Source organism: Hippocampus zosterae, chromosome 4 (genome assembly GCF_025434085.1).
Source record: "Hippocampus zosterae strain Florida chromosome 4, ASM2543408v3, whole genome shotgun sequence".
NCBI lineage: Eukaryota > Metazoa > Chordata > Actinopteri > Syngnathiformes > Syngnathidae > Hippocampus > Hippocampus zosterae.
In genome coordinates, this window is record NC_067454.1 from 8,726,206 (window position 1) to 8,747,600 (window position 21,395).

A 21,395-nucleotide genomic window follows, 5' to 3' on the forward strand; every position below is an offset into this window, starting at 1 on the left:
CAAATCAAATGTTTAAATATACATATAATACAATACTAAGTACCGGTATTATATTTTCCTAAGGCAAAATGTTGCTTATGCCTTTGTATTGAATCTCATTGGCTTGTGCAGGTGTACCTCATCTTCTGGCCGGTGAGTGTGTGTGTGCGTGTGTGTGTGTGTGTGTGTGTGTGTGTAAAACGAGCACACTATTAATAGAATACCAAACTATCAGCTAATTAATCAGCTGCTCGAGGAAATTAGATGATAATACGACCTTTGCTGGGCTTCCTGCTGAATTGATCTAAATAACTACGCGCTAACACACACAGAGGCACATACACACCCACACACCGTATGGATAAATACAGGAAAAAGGTCTGATAAGGTTTAGGTTTTTTTTTTTTTTCAATTCCATTTCAGGGGCAAACTTAGACCTTTCCATCGAGCACCAGATTCAAGAGTGAATGTTGGAAAAGTTGGGCTACTTCTACTGTATCTCACAAAAGGGAGTGCACTCCGGCCACAGAAATGCATTTGGAGGAGGGAAGTTTCAGGTGGGAGTTGGTCGCTCAAACCTCTAAAATTCCTCATAAAACACAGACGCTCAGTATTAGAAACAAAATTTTAAAATTGAACAAAAAAAAAAAGCCTCCAAGGTTTGATTGCAATGCAAATTTACTGTCCCCTTCAAAAAAAACGTGAAGCTCTAGTTGTCCAAACCACTGGCAACAAAAGTGAGTACACCCTTGAGTGAAACTGTTGGACTGGTTAGTGTTAGGTTTCAGGTGTGTGTGTGTGTGTGGGGGGGGTGGGGGGTTGGAGGAGTAAAAAGTAAGAGGGGTGAAGTTGACTGACAGCACAGAACAATGTCTTCAGGGGTATGCTTGGAGCTGCCATACATCCTCGTTTGGCCTCCTGACTACAGTTGGCCACAACAGTCCGCTTTTTCACAAACATACACACACACACACACACATGCTCTGCCATCATCACCCGAACAAAACGTGTGTAAAATGTGTGTACCGTTTTCAAATTCTCATATGATGGACTGCATATAAAATCAAAACTGTGATCTTGCTATGTCTGGGTTTTTGTTGTTGTTGAGATATAGCATCAATACAAAAATGTCAAATATTATTTATGGCTGTCTCACAGTGCCCAAGTACTTTATTTTGATGGTTTAATGTATATTGTTTTTATTATTCTTTCAACGCGGTGTTTCTTAGCCTTTATTGAGTCAATCAACATATTTTACATGAGTAAAATTTCACGGCACACAGCCAAATCTGGGCTTAATTATTGTACACAAAGCTATCATTCTGCTCTATGAATGACAACAAGTGGACATAGAGGTGAATTGTACCTTCTGCCACGTTGTGGAAGAGCATTTATTTGTTCTGCCTCTTGGTGTACGTTGCTGGCATAAGATCGATGAATAGATGAGTCATACGCCATCATTATGAAGATTTATTTTTTCCAAATCTCACATGAGGGTTTGCATGTAAAGTAGAAGTGGGACAAAATATAATGATTATGTATTTTTTCCTCTTACGTTAGAGGATCAATGCATAAGCGTCAAACATTAACAAGGACTCCAGCATTATGAATCTCAGAGTTATCCGATTTGTACTGTCATCAATAACGAGTAAAGGAAATCAAGTCGTTTCATATTCATATGCCTCCACCGTGTCCACGATGTTGCTCAGCAACCGAGTAAGTGCCACTTATTGTAACCTCAAATGAGTAGCAAATTGCGCTCGGCCACTTCCAACCATATTCCTCAGCTACCCGAACTATTATTATGCGAACAATGAAAAGTTATCGATATTACGCATCCATCCATTATCTGAACCGCTTCATCCTCACGAGGTCTCCCCTTCAAAGTGTTACATGCAGTGATGACGCCGAGACTTCACGTCTTTGATGAGAAGCCTGACAAACATGTCTGAAGTACTCATGCTTGAAATAATTCACAAAGTCTGCATTTTTGCTTTTTAGCGGAATTCCAGAGCTCGTAGATAGAACGATAGAATTTCCTCAAAATGAGACCCGGATGGAAGCCGGTACGCTCGACAGATGGGCAGCGTTAATTTGTGTCAAAGATTGTGATCATTTAAAAATCGCGTGTGAGTGGATGTTCATCAACTGTGATATCCCCTGGCCCCCTCCCATTAAAACCACTGCAATTTTCCATAATTTCAGCCTCAAACAATGCAGTATCTCACCTAGTTAATACTAGAAGTACATGAACTGCCACTTCAATCCGAAGATGCATTCCCTGATCTTTCAAACTCACCCCAGAATCTTCAATGTGCTTTGGCTTCCATATCCTGACGCTAACTCAAGGAAACAGAGCTACCGGAAGAAGACAAATGAGCGCTCCAGAAAATCTTTTCAGGAATCCATTACGTAGCTTTTGTACATTTTTTTTTTTTTACCGCACACAATAGCTTGAAGTGAAACCACCACCGCTGCCGCTGTCGAGTGCTCATGAGGGGCTTCACGGCAGCGTCCCAGCCAGCCTCCGGGGCTCATGACTTTTACGAGACAGTCGGAGGTCAGTAATGAATATACATGTGCGGTCTTCAGTGGGAGGGATGAGGTGGCGAGAAGTAGAGTGGAGGGGTAAGAAGAAGAAGATGAATATTGAGTTAACGTGCCGAGCGGCGTCGGGCTTCGTTCTCGCTTGCCCAGTCGCATTGTCCTCCGCTGTTAGTCTCAGTCGGGCTTGTGAACATAAATATTTACACAGCTGTCTTGAGCGCGATTTATAGGAGCAGTTCTGTTCTTCCCCCATAAGAGAAATACTACTTTCTCCTTTTGCACTATGCATCTCACCTCTGCCTGGTTTCTTGCCGCTGCATTCCCACTGGAAATATTGTCTCATTGTGTTGACACTTCTTGCCCCCCCCCCCCTCCCCAACCCCCCAGGGATGGAATAAGCTGTGTAGGGATTTTATTATTTGCAACTGGTCAGCTGGCGAAGTGGAGGGAGGCCAATAAGAACTCTGCCAAAAAGCTTATTGTTCAATACTTGATGTAATAAGAGAACCCCAGCTGTCCAAATCCACTTATTTCTCTCGACCACCTCTGGGATATTTGCTGTCAAACCCATTGATAAACCATTCCTCTTGATCCAAAGGGAAAGTTAGTTTTATACAAGAAATAGCGGTGGCTATACAGGCCCCTTACTTCGACTTATTCCTACGGTGGGCACTCCTCTCGGTAAGGTTTATGAATTCAGTAGCTGGGAAACCCATATTTTGTACTTCTAGGTCATCCTTGATCATGAGTAGAGGGAAACTGCATCGTGCGGGTGTGCATGGAATGGAGCGTAGAAGGTCTTCTGACTAACATGTTTGGAATATAGCCTGCAAAGCCATCCCATTGGCGCCAGATGCTGCTTCACCAGGTATAAAGACAATTGGCCCTGGTTCCCTGGCCCCATCGGCTGGGCACAAAAGCTGTGAAGTACACTGGCTGGAGGCCCTTGTGGAGCAGAGTTACTGGCATTAAAGCCTATTCCCAAGGACCTCAAAAGTTGTTGACATGTGCCAGCCTTGCGCAATGGCGAGCAAGTGATAATTCCCATTTGTTTACCGTAGTTCCGTTGGATTAAAATTGGCATGCATTTCATATTGCCCAGTAAAACTAGCTTCGGGGGCTGAATATTCAGAAAGAAAAAAAATCCAGAAAGTATGTACTAGTGAATCTTTCATTCATTCATTCATCTTCCGAGCCGCTTGATCCTCACTAGGGTCGCGGGGGTGCTGGAGCCTATCCCAGCTGCCTTCGGGCGGGGGACACCCTGAATCGGTTGCCAGCCAATCGCAGGGCACACAGAAACGAACAACCATTCGCACTCACACCTGGGGACGATTTTAGAGTGTTCAATAAGCCTGCCACGCATGTTTTTGGATTGTGGGAGGAAACCAGAGCACCCGGAGAAAACCCACGCAGGCCCGGGGAGAACATGCAAACTCCACACAGGGAGGCCGGAGCTGGAATCGAACCTGGTACCTCTGCACTGTGAAGCCGACGTGCTAGCCACTGGACTACCGGGCCGCCCTACTAGTGAATCAATTTATAATGATAATAATAATAATAATAATAGAAATAAGTTATTTATAAGCGCCTTTTAAAACACTCAAGGACACCTTACAATCAAAACAAGAACAATAAAACCACAGATAAAAATGATAATTTAGAAGGGTTACACCAAGAGTCATTTTACCAGATGTAAATTTTCAACAGAACTGCAAAAATCAAAAATGCCCCGCCCCCCTCCCCACAAAAAAACAAAAATACACAAAGTCCTTCACAATGCTGATTTATTTAGTCTAAACAGTAGCAAGAGCGCTTATCTGCCGACTTATTTTAACATGGCATACATTTTAGATTGTGGGAAATTTCTATACTCGGTCGGTAGCATTTTACAGAGGAGCCAAGTTTGATAGCTTAATTCAAAATATAACTGAACCCTCACATGTTGCTGCGTCTTCCCTCCAAATGAATGTGCTCTTTTATTTTTTTGTGTCCTCCGCCATGACCCTTCCTTTCCTCTCGCCCATGATTCACCCCCACCCAGTACCTTCGTATCCTGTAATCTACCAACGCCACATCTACTTTCTTGGTGTCTCTCCTCTGATAGCTTGGCATGTAATTAACTCCTTTGCATGCGCTGTGGGCTGTCATTTGCATGGTAATAAATCTCACCGCTCTTACCGTAGGTGGAGGAAGCGCACGGAACTGGATGTGTGCTTAGCTTCTGCAAACACGCCTGTCTCGCTTTGATCAACTTCCCTGTTGGGTCCGAAGCAGAGTAATAATCTTTTCAATGCGGTCGACCGTATTGGTTAAACATAGTGTGTGTTTTTGGAATAGCTGTGGCCAACCGAGCATTTTGCAAAGGGTGACTTCCTGTTGCTGTCGGAGCCTTGTATTTGTTTGTCCGTACAAGCCTTGTGCCATCCATTATGGAGTAATTTCCTTTTGCCCACTTTATCAATGGAGGCTCATCTTTCCAGGAGATGCCTGGCTCTTGGCCAGAGCGCGTACTGTAGATCAGCCAAAGCCGCGCCACACAAGCTAGGCCTCATTGTGTGTGTATGTGTGAGGCGTAGGTGTGTTTGTTGTAGCCCTGGGTTGACATGCAAGTAATAGGATGAAAGTTCAGGGGTGTGTGGGAGGTGATTATGTGTGTTTTCAAGATGGATGAACCGAGTGGAGATTGCGCCCCGTCCGTCGTGGCGCAGCGTTCCCTTTACATCTAATGAGCGCTGCGCCGTGACCTCAGCCTCGCGAGTTCACGGGCCCGATTAAACATGGTCTCCGAGACGACTCGGGGGAGGCCGGGGCGGACCGGCGGCCGCGGTTCCACTTGGCTCTCCTCCTGACTCGGCTCGCCCTCCCCTCCGTTGTCCTAATGGCTCCTTGTGAACTAACCCCATTTGTCTCCATCACAAGCCAACATGCACACACTCGGCACTCTAACCGTGATGTCGGCTTTGTTTGACTGTCATTTGTCTTTATTGTTGTTTTGGGATCCCCCCACCCCCTCCCCGTAGTTTCCATGTCTCTTGGTTATATTTTTTCATATAAAGCAACAGTAGTGACTCCTGGGTAGACTCCATTTAAGTCACTATGGTATCTACAGTACAAACCACATGCAGTAAATTGGTATTTCGTGATAATATGAAAGGGGTCAGTTTTGTAATATACTGGATATTGGGCAGAGTGGTGAATAAATGGCACAGGAAAAAAAATGTCTTGTAACCTATTTGTTAAATTCAGAAGACCTTGATACAGTAGATATCCAAATCTCAACTCAACTCAACTGTATTTATAGAGCACTTTAAAACAACCATCGCTGTATACAAAGTGCTGTACATGGAGCAAATATCATATATCCAACAATAAAAAAACAAATGACGGTAGAAAGCACCAACCAGTAAGACTAACATCAAGTCTGAGTCATGCTGTGTCAAATGCCAAAGAATATAAATGAGTTTGGAGACGAGTTTTAAAGCTGGGCAGGGAGGGGGCTTGCCGAATGTTCAGTGCGAGATCATTCCAAAGAGAGAGGCACCAGCAGCGGTCATAATCTCATAAATGTAACTTTTTTTGCCATTTTAAAAAATCTGTATATATGTACTGTAGTCTGCCCAACTCTAACATTGCCCATCTCCGCCTCCTGCCATTTATTTAGCTCTAGTAAGCAATAATGGAGTTGAAGTTGAGCAATGATGATTAACTACAATAGGATCAAGGGATCTGGCATACCTCATGATAAGATTGCTTTCCGCCAAAACTTTGATTTATCCGACTGTGAGGCGTGGAATATTGGCCATTCCCGGCGCCCAAGAGGCCACGCAGGGTCACCGGTGGACAACGCGCAGTTTGTTGAAGTGCAGCTGTCCGAGCGTGTTTTAATCTTCCTCTCTTTACTTTGATCTGGCTAACTTGAGTCAAAGCTCTCTCCAATCACCGGCGAGACGTTTTAAAGGGCTGCAATAAGAGGCCAAATAGCTAGCCGTTTATCAAACTCCTTTCATGTCCACTACTCTATTCCATGAAGGCGGTCGATTGTCTGTGCGGCACCCGGGGCTCAGTCCAACCTCTGCTTGCTGTTGCTCCGCAGGTCAAAGTGCAATTGGGCCAAGAGGACAAATGGAAGGTCAGTTAGTTGACTGCAACACCGTGACCAATACATCACTTGTATTTACATCCACACTTCCATGGTTCTACAGCGCATTACCAGCGCAAGTCTAATCATCTCGGTTTAGGGTGGTCGATTTTACATTGCGCAAAATATCACTGCATTGAGTGCACCAACGAGATCATCTCCTGTAGTCACATCTTGATGGCACCACAGTAAAGAAACTCATTTATCAGAGAAGAGACTGTGAGTGAGGGCGGACAGAAAGCAGAGCATCGCAGCAAAGTGGAAACAGTGGACTATTGTTGACCCCTGTCATTTGAATAAAGATGGCGCATATGTTACCACTTTGCAACCCGGAAATAAAACTGTAAAGTAATCATGATACCATCATCATTTATTAGTTTTAGCTTTCATTTATATTTTTTGGCACTCAGCACAGCAAAAGCTAGCACAGATCTTATAACAGTCGAGATGTGTCCTTTAATATACTCACTTGACACCAATCACGACTTTCATAGTAGCCAAGGCTTTGGCGACATCTTGTGGATTCCTGGGAATTGCTGAAAAAGCACTCATAAAAATGTGAACAAGTGAATTCCTAAAAAGCAAATTGCAAATAGATGGGGTGTGAATGTATGATGTACCATGACACCATTCACAGCTAAGACAATGTGTCTGTTTTTGTATTGTCAAATGTTACAGTGACGCCGGGATGACAAATGAACTCTACTACTAACGAAGCAACCAGCAGTATCTCACCTCACCGAAATATTCTGTTCTCGGCACTCCATATCTGCCACAGTGCTGTCAGTACTCCGTACGACCTGCTTTATCCATAAACGTAAATAGCGTGAAGAATTTGAGAACTGAGTGGAAAAGGGGTCATAAGCCGTGATGCATGGCCACTTGGAAGGAATCAAGGGACAGCCGACACACGCGCGAGTAGGCCAGAAACGGTTTTGCTTTTTGAAATACTGCAAAGACAATCACGTTGAAGAGAACAAGTGTATTTATTTCTCAACATCACTACAGTAAGGAGATTTATTTTATCTGAGAGGGAACCGGAGGCAGCCAGAAAAAGTAGCACTGCGGCAAAGTGGAGACTCTGTACTACAATACCAGATTTTCCAGAGCTAAGGCACAACAACAAGAAGAAAAAAAAGCTAGCGCTAGCATGTGAATTTTGACAATTTGTCAAAAGTTACAATGACGCAACGATGACGTGACATGTCAATGTTTTGCATTGTGTTGTGATACATATTGCCGTCGACGCATTTGTTGAGAAAGAACCATAATGTATTGAAACAAGACTTTCTTGTACATCCATCCATCCGTTCATCCATATTCTGATCCGCTTATCCTCACAAGAGTCGTGGGGCGTGTTTGAGCCTCTTCATACACCCTGAACTGGTTGCCAATCGCAGGGCACACATAGACAAACCCTCCGCGCTCGCACTGCGTGTCATTCAAAATTGCTATTGTAGCTGGTGAGCGCATGAATAAGCAAATTACAGTGAACAAAGCTTTGGATTTGCTTGCATGTCATTGGACTGAAGTTGTCAAGAGGCCATTGGAAATTTGCTGTATATCTCTGTATTTAACAACAAAGAATCAACCCTCCCTGACCTTTCGACAACCCCTCCTTTTCGTGCCCACATTCAAGTCAAGTCAAGTCAAGTCAACAGTATTTATAGAGCACTTTCAAACAGCCATCGCTGCATACAAAGTGCTGTACATGGAGCGATTTAACATGCACAATAAACAGTAAGACGAATCGGTAATAAAGGCGGTAGAAAGCACCAAGCAGTAAAATCGAGAACAAATCTAAGTCAGAAATAATAAAATCAGCTTTGGGGTCCCCCCAGGCCCTGTCCAAAATACAGTTCCCGTGCTGCATACATGCACACTCCAGGAGTAAATAAAAGACCATTTGAGGGCAATGGAAGAGGAGGAGGCTGCATGACTCTGACCGCCTAATCCGTTTCCAGTGAGCCTTCATCCAAGCCTCCAGCATCCCTGCACAGCTAAAACAAACCTCGGACAAGGGGTAGCCAAAGACAAAGAGTGTCCACAGCAAAAAGAAGGTGAATGGGGCCATTGGGAGACCTGTTTTGATGGAAGAAGAAAATTGGGAGAAGTGCGAGGGCAAAGGTGGGGGGGGGAGGCTCTATGATCACGGGAAAGGCGAATGGGAGAGGGGAAAAGTGTACAGAGACATTAGGAATGACAGAGGAAGCTGAGAATTAGAGCTGACAGGAGGGCCTGCGCTGACAGGAAGGAAGAAGCAACAGGGTGAGAAGGGTGGTGGTGGTTGTGGTGGCGGAGGGCGAGGGAGGACGAGGAGACAGAATTAGACGAGAGAACGCATCTGTTTGCTACTCATGAGTGTGCACTAGCAGCGTTGCCCAGGAAACGGCAGCCGCTTGGATTATGAGCTCATTAGCGAGCCTCCTCCTTCTCCTCCTCATAGCGGCCACTCAACAATCTGATGCACAATAGCACACGCGTACAATAAAAAGTCTTGCATCATGTTTCATTCCTTTTCTTCATCGACATCTAAATCTTTCACTGTTGACATTTTCCCCCTGTGTGTGCGGGGGGTGGCATAGGGAGGGGGGGTGAGTAGGGCGCAAGGTGCTAATCTTTGCTGTTATCTTTGCTTGCAGCTCTGCACCTTATCTACCATTGCTGTCAATCACAGCAGATCAGGCCACCTGACCACCGAAAAAGGCAGTTTACACAATGTTTGGGTTTTTTTTCTTTTGTACAAGGATTAAAAAAAGTGTTTAAAGAAGTCATTTTGGCCCTCGGTTTACACAACAATGGTATTGAAGCTTGGAAATGGAAAAATCAAAAATGAAACAAACCAATAATAATTATAATGATATAATTGAAATAAAAATGAAAGTCAATATTTATTTAGATGTCACTTTGGAACTGGAAACATATTTTATTACAGTGCATAGAGTCCACAACTCGTCCGTGGTCTTGGGCAGGTTTTCCCACTACATTTTGTGCATGCACACTCATACACCCACCCACTCCTCACCACGCTAATCCCAACTGCTGGCATTTTTTCTGTTCCCGAGCTTTGCCGCGGGGGCGCCCACAGCCCAGGTACTACAAATAATGAAAAAAAAACATAAAATCCCTTTTGGGCAGGTTTAATATATTTTTTCTTCTTTTTTTTTTATTTTTTATTTTTTTTCTTCAGCAAGGCCGCTTTTATGTGGGGGCAGGAGTGCTCCGGCTCCCTAATGCTGGAGTAATTGTAGATAATGGAGTTTTAAGGACAGCTGCCGATGCAGGTTTAAGTAGGATTTGAGTGGAGATTTATGACGGAGGGAGAACGAGTGGCAGGGTGCAAAAGTTGGAGAGGCGCGAGCGAACGAGGAGGAAGTCAAGGAGGGTTTGCGAAGAAGGAGGGTTTTGCTAGGGCTTATCCCGGCGAAGGTGAGAAGCAGGTGAGATGGGAGGAGGGGAACTAAACGGCTATGTCTCATTGCACGGTAAAGAACTCAAATAAAACTCGGCGGTATTTTACTGTGAAACGAGAGGACTCCTGACTGCAGGAAGAAGAGGGGGCGCTATGGAGGGCACGAGCTGGATGACTAATTGGGGGGGATGTGAAATGAGGCTTGACTCATTCTGCACCCTTGAATCAACTCTGCCCTACAGCATGCTTCAAATGGGCTCCGTGAGTGCTGCCACCCCCCCTCCACATATACACACACACACACACCTTGATTATACCCTTACAATATTTCGCTCTGACTCCTCGTTGGGGGAAATTTGACAGTGAGAAAAAGGCAGAACTCTAAAGAGGGCAGTTGAGATATCGGTCAATACTTAGCAGGGGCACAAAAGTAGGAGAACGGAGAGTGAATAAGATCATCGAAAGGCAATGCCATGAAAGTGATTTGAGAGTGGGGTTTGGATGGTGTGCTGGGGCGGCAGGGGGAGTTTGGTTTGCTGTAAAACCAGCCGCGCGTGGCTCTTCGGATGCCGTGGCGCACAAACTTTATGAGGTATGGACGTGCCATCTCCCCTTTTAATGATACGGTTTAAATGGAAAAGCAGGAGCTTCTGTCGTCACCAAAAATTATACGTTGCGGTCCTCTTGCAAAGCTTCGACTCATTTGAGGCAAACACACACTTTTCCCCTCAGACGTGGTAAGTTTCTCTCAAACGATAATGTGTAAATCAAACGACTGAATGAATCCATCCATGACCTTCTCCGTCCATTTTCTACTGCTTATCCTGTTCAATGTACAAATACACCCTTGAATGCAGTCAATTATTGGGAACATATGGAGACAAATGTGGCAGTCACGTTCACACCAACGCTCCATCACGCCCGCGACCCTTGCGAGGAAAAGTGGATTGGACAATGGAGATATATATGTATATATATATATGGGCAGCACGGCGGAAGAGTGGTTAGCACATCGGCCTCACAGTGCAGAGGTACAGGGTCCAATTCCGGCTCCGGCCTTCCTGTGTGGGGTTTGCATGTTGTCCCCGTGCCTGCACTGGTTTTCTCCGGGTACTCTGGTTTCCTCCCACATACCAAAAAACATGCGTGCCAGGTTAATGTAACACTTCAAATTGTCCGTAGGTGTGAGTGTGAGCGCGGATGTTGTTCTTCTACGTGTGCCCTGTTGGCAACCAGTTCAGGGTGTCTCCCACCTACTGCCCAAAGACTGCCGGAATATGCTCCAGCACACCCCGTGACCCTTGTGAGGACAAGCAGATTAGAAAATGGATGGGGGAGATATATAAAGTATATAAGGGGTGTTCGCATGGCAACATTTGCTCCGGTGCTATGCCAGTAGAGCGTTCACACGTGCATAGAATTTATTTTGTGATTTCCTCTCTTGATTTTCTGTTTGGCGCATTATATGTTTGCTTTTCTGAGTGTCATTGAAGTCATCGTGGATTTACGTTTCAGGGCGGTCATTGAACGCCTCTCGAGCAGAAGGCGCGGAGACCGAGAAGGAGAAGGACATGCCTGTACAGTAGTTGCTTGAGTAGTGTATGTTTTAAAAAGAACCAACACGACAACTCTTTGTTTTCTATCGTTTTGCTCCGCTGCATAAACTGCCGTGTGACCGCAAGTGGGGCTGCACCGGCGCTACGCCGGAGTTAACACGCTCAGCGGCTTTGTACGTGTGACCGCTCCACAAAATTTGCTCCGGTGTAAGATATATTGCAACTAGATACATCAGAGTAGCACCGGAGCAAATGTGTGCCGTATGAACACCCCTATTTATCTATCTATCGATCTATCCATCCATCTATCCATCTAGATAGATTTAAAAAATGGATGGATGTATATTTTAATCATTAGATTGTATATGTCAAAGAAACACTTTATTTGCCTTACCGATGCATTATGAATCATTACACAAGACAATAAACATTAATAAAATGCAATATCTGCCTGTAAAAGTTTAATGTGCCTGAGGAAACAAACCCTTTTGAACGTATGCACACACACACACACACACACACACAAACACACACTGTAGCTGCGTGTAGTGTAGTGTACAGGGTGACTCATATGAGCCCACCATCAGCAGTTATTCCCCGTGCAATAAAACAGGCAAACTAACTAATGGAACCACCCACACACAAAGCATACTTTTTTCTATTTTTTTTTTTAAATCACACACAACTTTCACAAACAACACACACATGCTCACACACGCTTTGTCCCAGCCCACTCAGTGCTCGTTAGCTGCTACGCAGCGTGCTTGTTTTTTTTTTTTCTTCAAGCTGTATAGCTGCGGTCACTCGCTGTGCCGTCACACGAACTGACTTCCTGAACAAACTTACTTCCAATTACCGTTTGACTTTCCCACCATTCCTCGTCTGCCCTCCTGTCTTTAATCAGCACGTAAACAAGCGCAAGGTCATTGTCTTCCTTTCCCTATAAATGGAGTAAGAATAAAAAGAACGTGCATGCGGCTAATCCTTCGGACAAGCTGATCTCGGTGATGCTGTGCTTTTAATTGTTTCCTATTTTGTTTCTCCCTCTCTTTGTGACTCAGCATTAGAGCAGCCAATCCCAATCGCCCCCAGTTTATTCTTCCAAACAAGAGTGGGGCTTTATTTTTGCCTTGGCAAAGATACTGTTGGTCGTGGTTCGCATGTTGACCTCGAAGTCCTGGGTTCATCTTAATCGGCAACTGTATTCCCTATCGGAAAACTAGGAAAAGGATCTCAAATAGAAAGTGCTTTTTTTTGCTTTATTTTTATTAGCATATTTCTTGTAAACTGGCTGATCTTGCTGCAGTACAGGCTTTGATTTTTAATTGGTTGAGGAAGTGGACTGTCACAGCTGGCAGCCCAACTTAGAAGCAGCGGCCCAGCCCAAGTGAAAGTAGAGTTAAAAAAAACTTTGAAGAGTTCCTTCCTGGAAGGATGACAGCACCGGCACCCTCATTTCCATTCCGTGCTATTTGTCAGCTTTCTCCCCACTCTCTCGCTCTCTCTGTGAAGCAGGGATGTTAACAATGCTGTCCCCCCTACATTTACCAGTTCTGCCTCATTACAGCTAGAGAAGCGGCTAAATTAGTGCAGGAGAGCGTGCACCTGTCAGCGAGGGGAAGAGAGGGTGGCGACGAAGGGGAGGGAAGGTAAAGGGAACGCTTACTTTAACATGCTTATTAACCAAACTCGGCCGGCTTCTCATCTTCCAGCGTCTGCTTCATTACTGGCGACGTTTCTACAGGAGAGGCAATATTTGCTGACCGATCAAAACTGTCTGGCCCAGTTTTTTTTTTATTATTATTATCTTGAAAGATTTAGTCGATAATCCCTTCTTAATTTGTCCCCGTGGTCATTTCGGGAGTGGTGGGGGGGTGTCGGTCTCATAAGCACAGGGTAAGAACTTGTCATAAATTAACCTGCTGCGACCCCTCTTCTTTATGCAAAGGACATTACATGCAGGCTTTTCTATCTCGCAATCAGAATCCCTTTTAATATTTTAATACCAGTACAGTAGAGCACAAAAGTGATATGATTCGTGGATAATATAAGAGAACCAGCCAATGATCTGCATTATAAATAAAAGATGTTATAAGAAGTAAGTAAGCCTGCCTGCATTCATACAGTTCTCTTTCCAGTCTTGATCAAGTTAGGAAGCAAAACCTGAGGCTCCGAGCTGAACTTCTTCATCTTAAAAACCCAAACCCATTGAAAAGCAAGCAAATTAACTCCAATTAGAGTGTTCAATTAACCTCCGATGCATATCTTTGAAATGTGGGAGGAAAGCGGATAACCCGGAGAAAACTCACGCAGGCACGGGAAGAATATCCAAATGCCACACAGCACGTGGGGAGCGTTAGGTTAGTTTTTGGCGTCAAAAAAAATATTTATTAGGGTAGCATGTTACTCTCTAATTCGTTACCGGCATCACTGCCCATAAGGTGCAAAAACTTGACAGAACGGGGCTCTATTGTCTCCAGTTCAAGAAATCTTTAGTCTCACAGCCGATAACGCCTCTTGCTGTCCCTGTTGTCTGTCCAGTATTTTGGGCCTGCCACATTTACTGTGTGCCTCTAAATTGTTTGGTCATAAAAATGGAAACGCTCTCACCCATGTCCGCATACCCGCCTCTTTGTCAGGATTACCATTTAACACTCTCCAAGGTTGAAAATCCCATCAGATGGAACAAAATTAATTCCTGCACAAAAAAGATAGGCCACCGGCCACATAACGGGGGACAATGCTGAGTTCGTGCTGCAATTGTGAGTCCATTTGCTCCAGAAATAGGCGGAATGGCTCTGCACAGCACAGTGGCAGAGTAAATGCCTTCATCCCGCCGGGATAAGAAAGACAATAGGCCATTTTAATTTCTTTTTTAAAGCGGACAGTAGAAGGAAAATGATACCGAATTAATTGATGATTAGGAGAGCACTGGGATCGTTCTCGCATCCAGTTTCTCAATGTTCTTTGGGTTTTTTTTAAACTGGACCTTTTGTACCATAATTGCCACTGCTCAGGGGCTTTGGGGGTGGAATAATCTCACACTCAGGACAAATTGATCAGCAGCAACACAATTAGTCCCATAAAAGAATACATAAAGGAACTGTGCTGTCCAAGTAAAAAGGAAAAATGAGTCTGCTGGAGGTGTAAAACATACACCTGGACGCCTGTAGACAAGAAACCTGAAACTGTGTGTGTTTCATTGTGTTAAGTCATGCATTGAATAGCAAAATGTAGCACTTTCAGATAAACTCAATCGATCAAGAAAATGTTTTAACACTTATATTCAAATTCTGATAAAACACCTCCCATAAGACAAGATGAATGACATCAATCGCTTTTGAAATTGCATTTGAACCTACCTGTGAAGTTGTTTACTTGCACCGGGTCAGAAATTTAATATCCACCAATCAGTACATTCAATACTTATTCACTTCTGTGTGGCTTATGTTCCTTATTTCCAAAGGAAAAAAAAATACAATGACATTTGCAAATAGCACGCATGCCAACAGCTCGTCAGCAAGTGCACATGATTACAGGAGCTGTGCATGGGACGACACGCGCCCAATCTCCTCATGACCTCGTTTTCGTATGATGCATACATGAGTCAATCTTTGGAATTTTTCATGGTGGGGGGGCGGGGGGAGGGGGAGCTTGGCAAGAATTTGTGACACATTTCCCCCTGCAGTGTGCTCATTTGGCCGTTTCCTCATCAGCTCAGCAGACAGGTGCTGCTTTTACTCCACCCGCCCCCAGCCTTCCACCCCAAAAAAGATATTGCAACTCTACATATATGAGAACTTAACAACACACTACACAGTGTGTGTAGTCAGGAGAGGGGGTAGGAGTAAAAGCAGAAGAGATATTGTGGAAGGAGGAAGATAAACAAAGAGAAGTCAACGTGTGCATTTTTTTTCTTTTTTTTTTTATCCTCCAACATTATAATTGGCTTTTGGGCTTCACTCGCACCCAATTAGCATGCCTGTTACACGCAAACACTGGCAGCTAATTGGCCCGAGAGGAGAGAGTGGCGTGGCCCCCGAGAGGAGAGCGTAGCATTCATTTGAAGATTAGCTCCTCCAATGTCAGGAGGGTGTTTGGCAAACACTTGTAACTAACATTTCAGTCCAGCAGCAACTGCAAATATTAGTCACACTTCCGTGCCGCCTTTACGGCCAGATGGCGTTGCGAATGAGAGGATATGATTGTTGTAGAATGTTTGGGCAATCAAACAGGAATTGGCCCTTACTTTGCGGGGGAAATAAACTTCAAACTTGTTAAATGGGTTTTCGTCAAAGCATTTTGTTTATCAATCAAATACACCTGTTCATATGGATCTCACTGAAACGTGCATCATGTCATTCATGTAGATCACCAAGAAGAATTACAAAGTTTGCTCAATCAGTGTTCGTGCCCTTGTGATTACTTTAATTAAAAATAATAATAAACTATACTTTTCGGGATATACTCACCAACATCGATGTAAAGATTTTCATGTCAAGCAACACTGTAGTTAAAACACTGATTGTAGACGTGCACATACATACTGTATACCGAGATATCATAACCCACCATCGGTAGTGCTGCTACAAAGACTAATAGGTGAGACTGCCCCAATGGTAACATGAACAGCAACCGAACAAGAAATATGATTGTTATATAGAGTAGAATGAGCAATCAAAGATAAAGTATGTAGGCCTTAAGATGGACCTGGGGGGAACACCATGTCATGTTTTCTTAAATTGAATTAAAAGACAAATTAGAGATACACATATGCCCCAAAATTAGTTTAATAATCTAAGCCACAGATGGGGCAATTTAAAGGCTGGAAGGGGCCCCAAATTTTCATCGGTTCAACTTAGGGTGGGGGTGGGGGGTGTCTGTTTTAGTACCACACACTCACCAGATATCTGACAAAAATTATATTTATAAGCACAAAATACACACTCATGATACTTCATTTTTCATAATACAATTCTCAATGCATGTATAAATAAAATCTACTGTCAAAGGGTATGAAGCAAACGACAAAATAACCACGTTTCCTAGTGTATAAAAATTACCATTCAAGGACGGCACAAACGAGACATCGACATAAATGCAAAAACCGATGTTGTGCATTTATTTCCACAAAAAAAGTTAAACTCACTCAAAATTTTAATGTTATTGCCGTACTTTGTTTCTCCTGCATGTCATCCCAATGCCGAAAATAAATATTCAGCCGATTCAGGTAGTATAAAGCAGAATAAAACCCAGTGTAAGCTGTCTGACATTTAGTGGTGAATGGTGATATTACAAATTAAAACTACATTTACTTTCAATTTTGGGGAAAAATATTTAGGGGTGGGGGGAATATTCAACAAAAAGTGGTGGGTTGGTGAATTAATCAAGGGGCCACTCAGAGGTCTCTCGTAGTGACCAGTCCATGTTTCTGCTGTCATAAATGACGAGAGAGATTGCCCCATGACTACATGAGCAATGACTAAATGTCAGAATATAATTGTTGTGTGTGAATGCATTTGAGCACTAGAACTGACTTTGAAGCACTGCAGTCTTCAAAATTATCAGAGTGCTTTCTTAAATGACTAGTCTGTGGTGCAGCTTGATTGAGATATGAGACCGCCCCGCCCAATACTGCATGAAGGGTGAGCGCCAGCTAATGCAGTCAGACGATGCAGAAAAGTGGGAAAACGCACTGTATACTACACTCTGTTGAATGCATTTATTATTTATTCAACGCTGCTCATGCTATTTACTGCTATTTGCTGCTATTTCACACAACAATTCATCAAGAAACGCTAATGAAGTTTTCTGCAAGAGAAGCATCATTCCCTCTTGTGCTACTCCCGCAACTCTGCGAGATTAAGTTCATTCATTCATCTTCCGAACAGCTTCATCCTCACGAGGGTCGCTTTGGGGCTGGAGCCTATCCCAGCTGTCTTCGGGCAGTAGGCGGGGGACACCCCGAATTGGTAGCCAGCCAATCGCAGGGCACACAGAGACGAACAACCATACACACCCTCACTCACACCACCTAAGGACAATTTAGAGCGCCCAATCAACCTGCCATGCATGTTTTTGGAATGTGGGAGGAAACCGGAGCACCCGGAGAAAACCCACGCAGGCCCGGGGAAAACATGCAAACTCCACACAGGGAGGCCGGAGCTGGAATGGAAACCTGGTACCTCTGCACTATGAAGTCGACGTGCTAACCACTGGACTACCGGGCCGCCCTGCAAGATTAAGTAAATAAGAAAAATTAAATAAGAATGAATTAAGGAAAACGTGAACATTCTCAGCCAGTGCAGCGATGATGTAATAATCGTGACTTCCTGTGAATTTGCGCACACATGTACACAAGCATGCACACACATACGCACACATGCACACCCACGTGGTCTATATTTCTGCTTATTTTCCATCTCAGCTTGGCCCAAAGTTGCCTCGAATGCTCTGAGAGGTGTGCAAAGTGCTCATAAGAATATAGCGCCGTGTGTGGAAAAGTGTGAAAGATATTAATTCAAGCAGACCTGTTATAGAAGGTCAACGTGTAAATCAGTGTAAATGTGACGAGGCAAACTTGTTTTAAATAAGACTATGAGGACATTTTTAGGTTACATTCAGTGGCTTGTTTCAAACCATCCTAAAAATATTATTGGATGAGGAAATTTTGACATTTAGCTGCATGAATATGACCCTATACTTTGCTGCATTGTAAAAAGGGTATGCATGATGCAATTTTAGGCAAGACTCGGAAGGAAAGACAATCGGTGTACATCATGTAACAACATGATGTACACCAATTGTCATTATGAAGACAAAACATTTTTGACTGCATTATTTGTACCTAACATACCCCAAAAATGCCCCATTCACACTGTTTTCCCAGCAAATTGGTGCATGGAAGGTATAAAAGTAGAGCTGGCACTTTTATTTTATTTTGCCACGCTAAGACACTTATTATTTTATTTTGCCACGCTATTGGACCTTAGCGAAACTTAGATAACCCGAGTAAAAGGGTCCTAAGATATATAGATTGATAGATAGATTTTGATAGATACGGTTAACAAACGTCTATTTCTGCACATTTGTTGATGCTCCGGTCTTGCATAAATCAGTCAAGTAGCATCCTAGCCTAAACCGGCTAACACCATCCATCCATCCATGGTCTGATCCGCTTAATCCTCACAAGGGTTGAGGGGGGTGCTGGAGCCTATCCAAAACTGTCTTTGGGTAGTAGGCGGGGGACACCCTGAACCGGTTGCCAGCCAATCGCAGGGCACACACAGACAACCATCCACGCTCATACTAGCACCCAGGGACAATTTAGAGTGTTCAATCAGCCTGCCATGCATATTTTTGGAATGTGGGAGGAAACCGGAGTACCCGGAGAAAACCCACGCAGGCACGGGAAGAACACGCAAACTCCACACAGGGAGGCCAGAGCTGGAATTGAACCCGGTAACTCTGCACTGTGAGGTTGATGCGCTAACCACTGGGCCACCAGGCTGCCCCTAACTAACTCTTAACCATGAAAACGTTCAACTTCCATAGTGAGGGCTAGAATCGAGTTGCCAATAAGACTTAAATCACATCTGGTTATTTTCATTTCATAAGACATTCAATGAAAGGCAGCAGTGTGAGTGGGGCGTAGGGGGTAGGCTTTTGTGTTGCCTGACAACCACACACTCACACACACACACACACACACACACGTAGACTCAATCATGCTCTGTTAGGAGAAGCCACCGAAGCACCGACCATCTCAAAGCATCAGGCCATGACAATAACAATCAGGTTTGCCTAGAAGGCCTCTTGTCTTTTCTCCTCATGTTTATGGCCTTATTTTTACAGCACACACACATTGAGAAGGACAGGACATCTTTATTAGCCCTCAGTGCACAGCCTGGGCTCCGCACAAGATTGCAGGACTGACCCCTCACTGTGCTCTGTACAGGGCCAATGTTTACCCAATGCCGGCAGAGCGGGCCATTAACCTCTTTTGAGATAGAAGACAAACAAGAGTGTCCCATCTTGAGGCCAATAAAGACACAAACCATCACGATAATCATCTCATTATTAAGCCACGTGGGGTGGGGAGATGCTGCAGCAGCGAGCCGCTGTCCCCACACCCTCCAGGGAGGGCTCTTCATCTGTGGGTTGAAGTACAGTACCTGCGATACTCCGCTGAGTGCAAATGTGATTAACCCAAAAGCAGGGGGGAGACGAAGCCCCTTCCCAAGACCATCAAACACCTCTGGCCCCCTTCTTTGCACACAGTTCTTTTTGGTCCCCAACCTCCTCCAGCCCCCTGCAGCTCTGATTCAAGCCCTAACCTGGCAGGGAGGCTAAAGGGGATGAGTTGGGGAGGGATTGTGTGTGTGTGTGTGTTTGTGTGTGTGTGGGGGGGGGAGGGTATCTTCTCCTTTAGGACCCACGGGCATAATTCAATCACACTTCAATAATTCCCCTGATGTGATGTACTCGCACATGGAGTGCAGACACACAACCTGCATCGAAGGCCTCCTCCTGGGCAGGCTTTAAGAGGCGCCCAGCATCAGGCCTGTTTTTTTATTTTATTTTATTTCTTTCATTTATTTATTTTTTCCAACCTGTGTTTCTTTTGTCCGACAGGCATTACTTGAATTGGGAAAAAGTTATCCATTTGCTGAAGGCAGGACAAAGGGAAATAAATGAGAACTTGTACAAAAACAGCAGATGGCAATATCCACGGTTAAAATGATTGTTTATACTTACTGTTTGATTATATGTGATAATGAGAGAGGGAGTCCTCAAGGCAATTAGCGTTTTTGCGGCTGCCATATTGTGAGAGGACGTGGGGAAGGACGGATGTTATGAAACAGCGCTGATCAAATATCTTCACTCAGGTGATTTACTTAGTGTAACAAGATCCCACAAGGTGAGATAGGCCGCTCCTTCTTATGAGTGGGAGACAGGTTGATGTCTATGTCGGTCGCCATGCCAACCTGCTCAACCAGGGACTCTGGGAGATCTTCTGCCCGAGGTTCACGGACGATAAGATGGGAGGATCAACTTACCCCTGGCAGAGTCTTCTGTTCATGGAGGGCGCTCTGGGCTTTCAGTGCTGACTCTCTGGCACAGTATGTTAGAAAGGCACATCCTGCAAAGAAAAGAAAGATGTGAATCCGCCATTCTAAATACCTGTAATGTAAGGAAAAAAACTAAACGCAGCTGCTGCAGAAATCCCGTAGGAATTCTGTGCATTCGACAATGTTTCTTAATACAGGCACAGTGTACATTGAAGCATAGTAATGCAGAGGGAATTGTTTTTTGTTTGTTTGTTTTTGTTTTTTTTTTGCATTTTTGTTCTGAGCGTTTGTTCTTGTTTGTTCTTGGTTGTTTTTAGTTGTGGTTCGGGGCCACATGACCCATGCAACTAAGACCAAGCTTTCTGACGCTGCACACTTTTCAAATTCATAAACAAGGCAGGGGTTTGCATCTCCAAAAGATCATTTGTATCTCTATACACGTGGCACAGTGGGATTCAAGAACAGTGCGGTATTTCTTTTTCATTGAGATTATGATTCAATTTGATATAATACAGCTGTAACCTTTGTCACAAGGCTCAATTTTCAGCCCCTCATAACTTCATATAATATGAAGCTATATTTCTTAACTCTAGACTGGGTCAAGCCAGATCTGGCTTTTTTCCCCTCCCTTTGTAGTTTGAAACGCGTGAGTTATTGTTAAAAATAAGTAAATAAATAAATAAATGAAT

The 21,395-nt window shown here is 44.1% G+C and overlaps 2 protein-coding genes across 2 annotated transcripts in view; one reads left to right on the forward strand and one right to left on the reverse strand.

Annotated features, from left to right (window-relative positions):
- pkma (pyruvate kinase M1/2a) overlaps positions 1-21,395 on the forward strand; it is a 323,744-nt gene that overhangs the window by 219,077 nt on the left and 83,272 nt on the right. The gene's annotated exons all lie outside the window — the stretch shown is intronic.
- The window catches only part of celf6 (CUGBP Elav-like family member 6), a 149,320-nt gene that overhangs the window by 115,463 nt on the left and 12,462 nt on the right, over positions 1-21,395 (reverse strand). Inside the window, 1 exon segment of the mRNA XM_052064364.1 lies at positions 20,695-20,777. Coding sequence (XP_051920324.1) covers positions 20,695-20,777 — 83 coding nt within the window.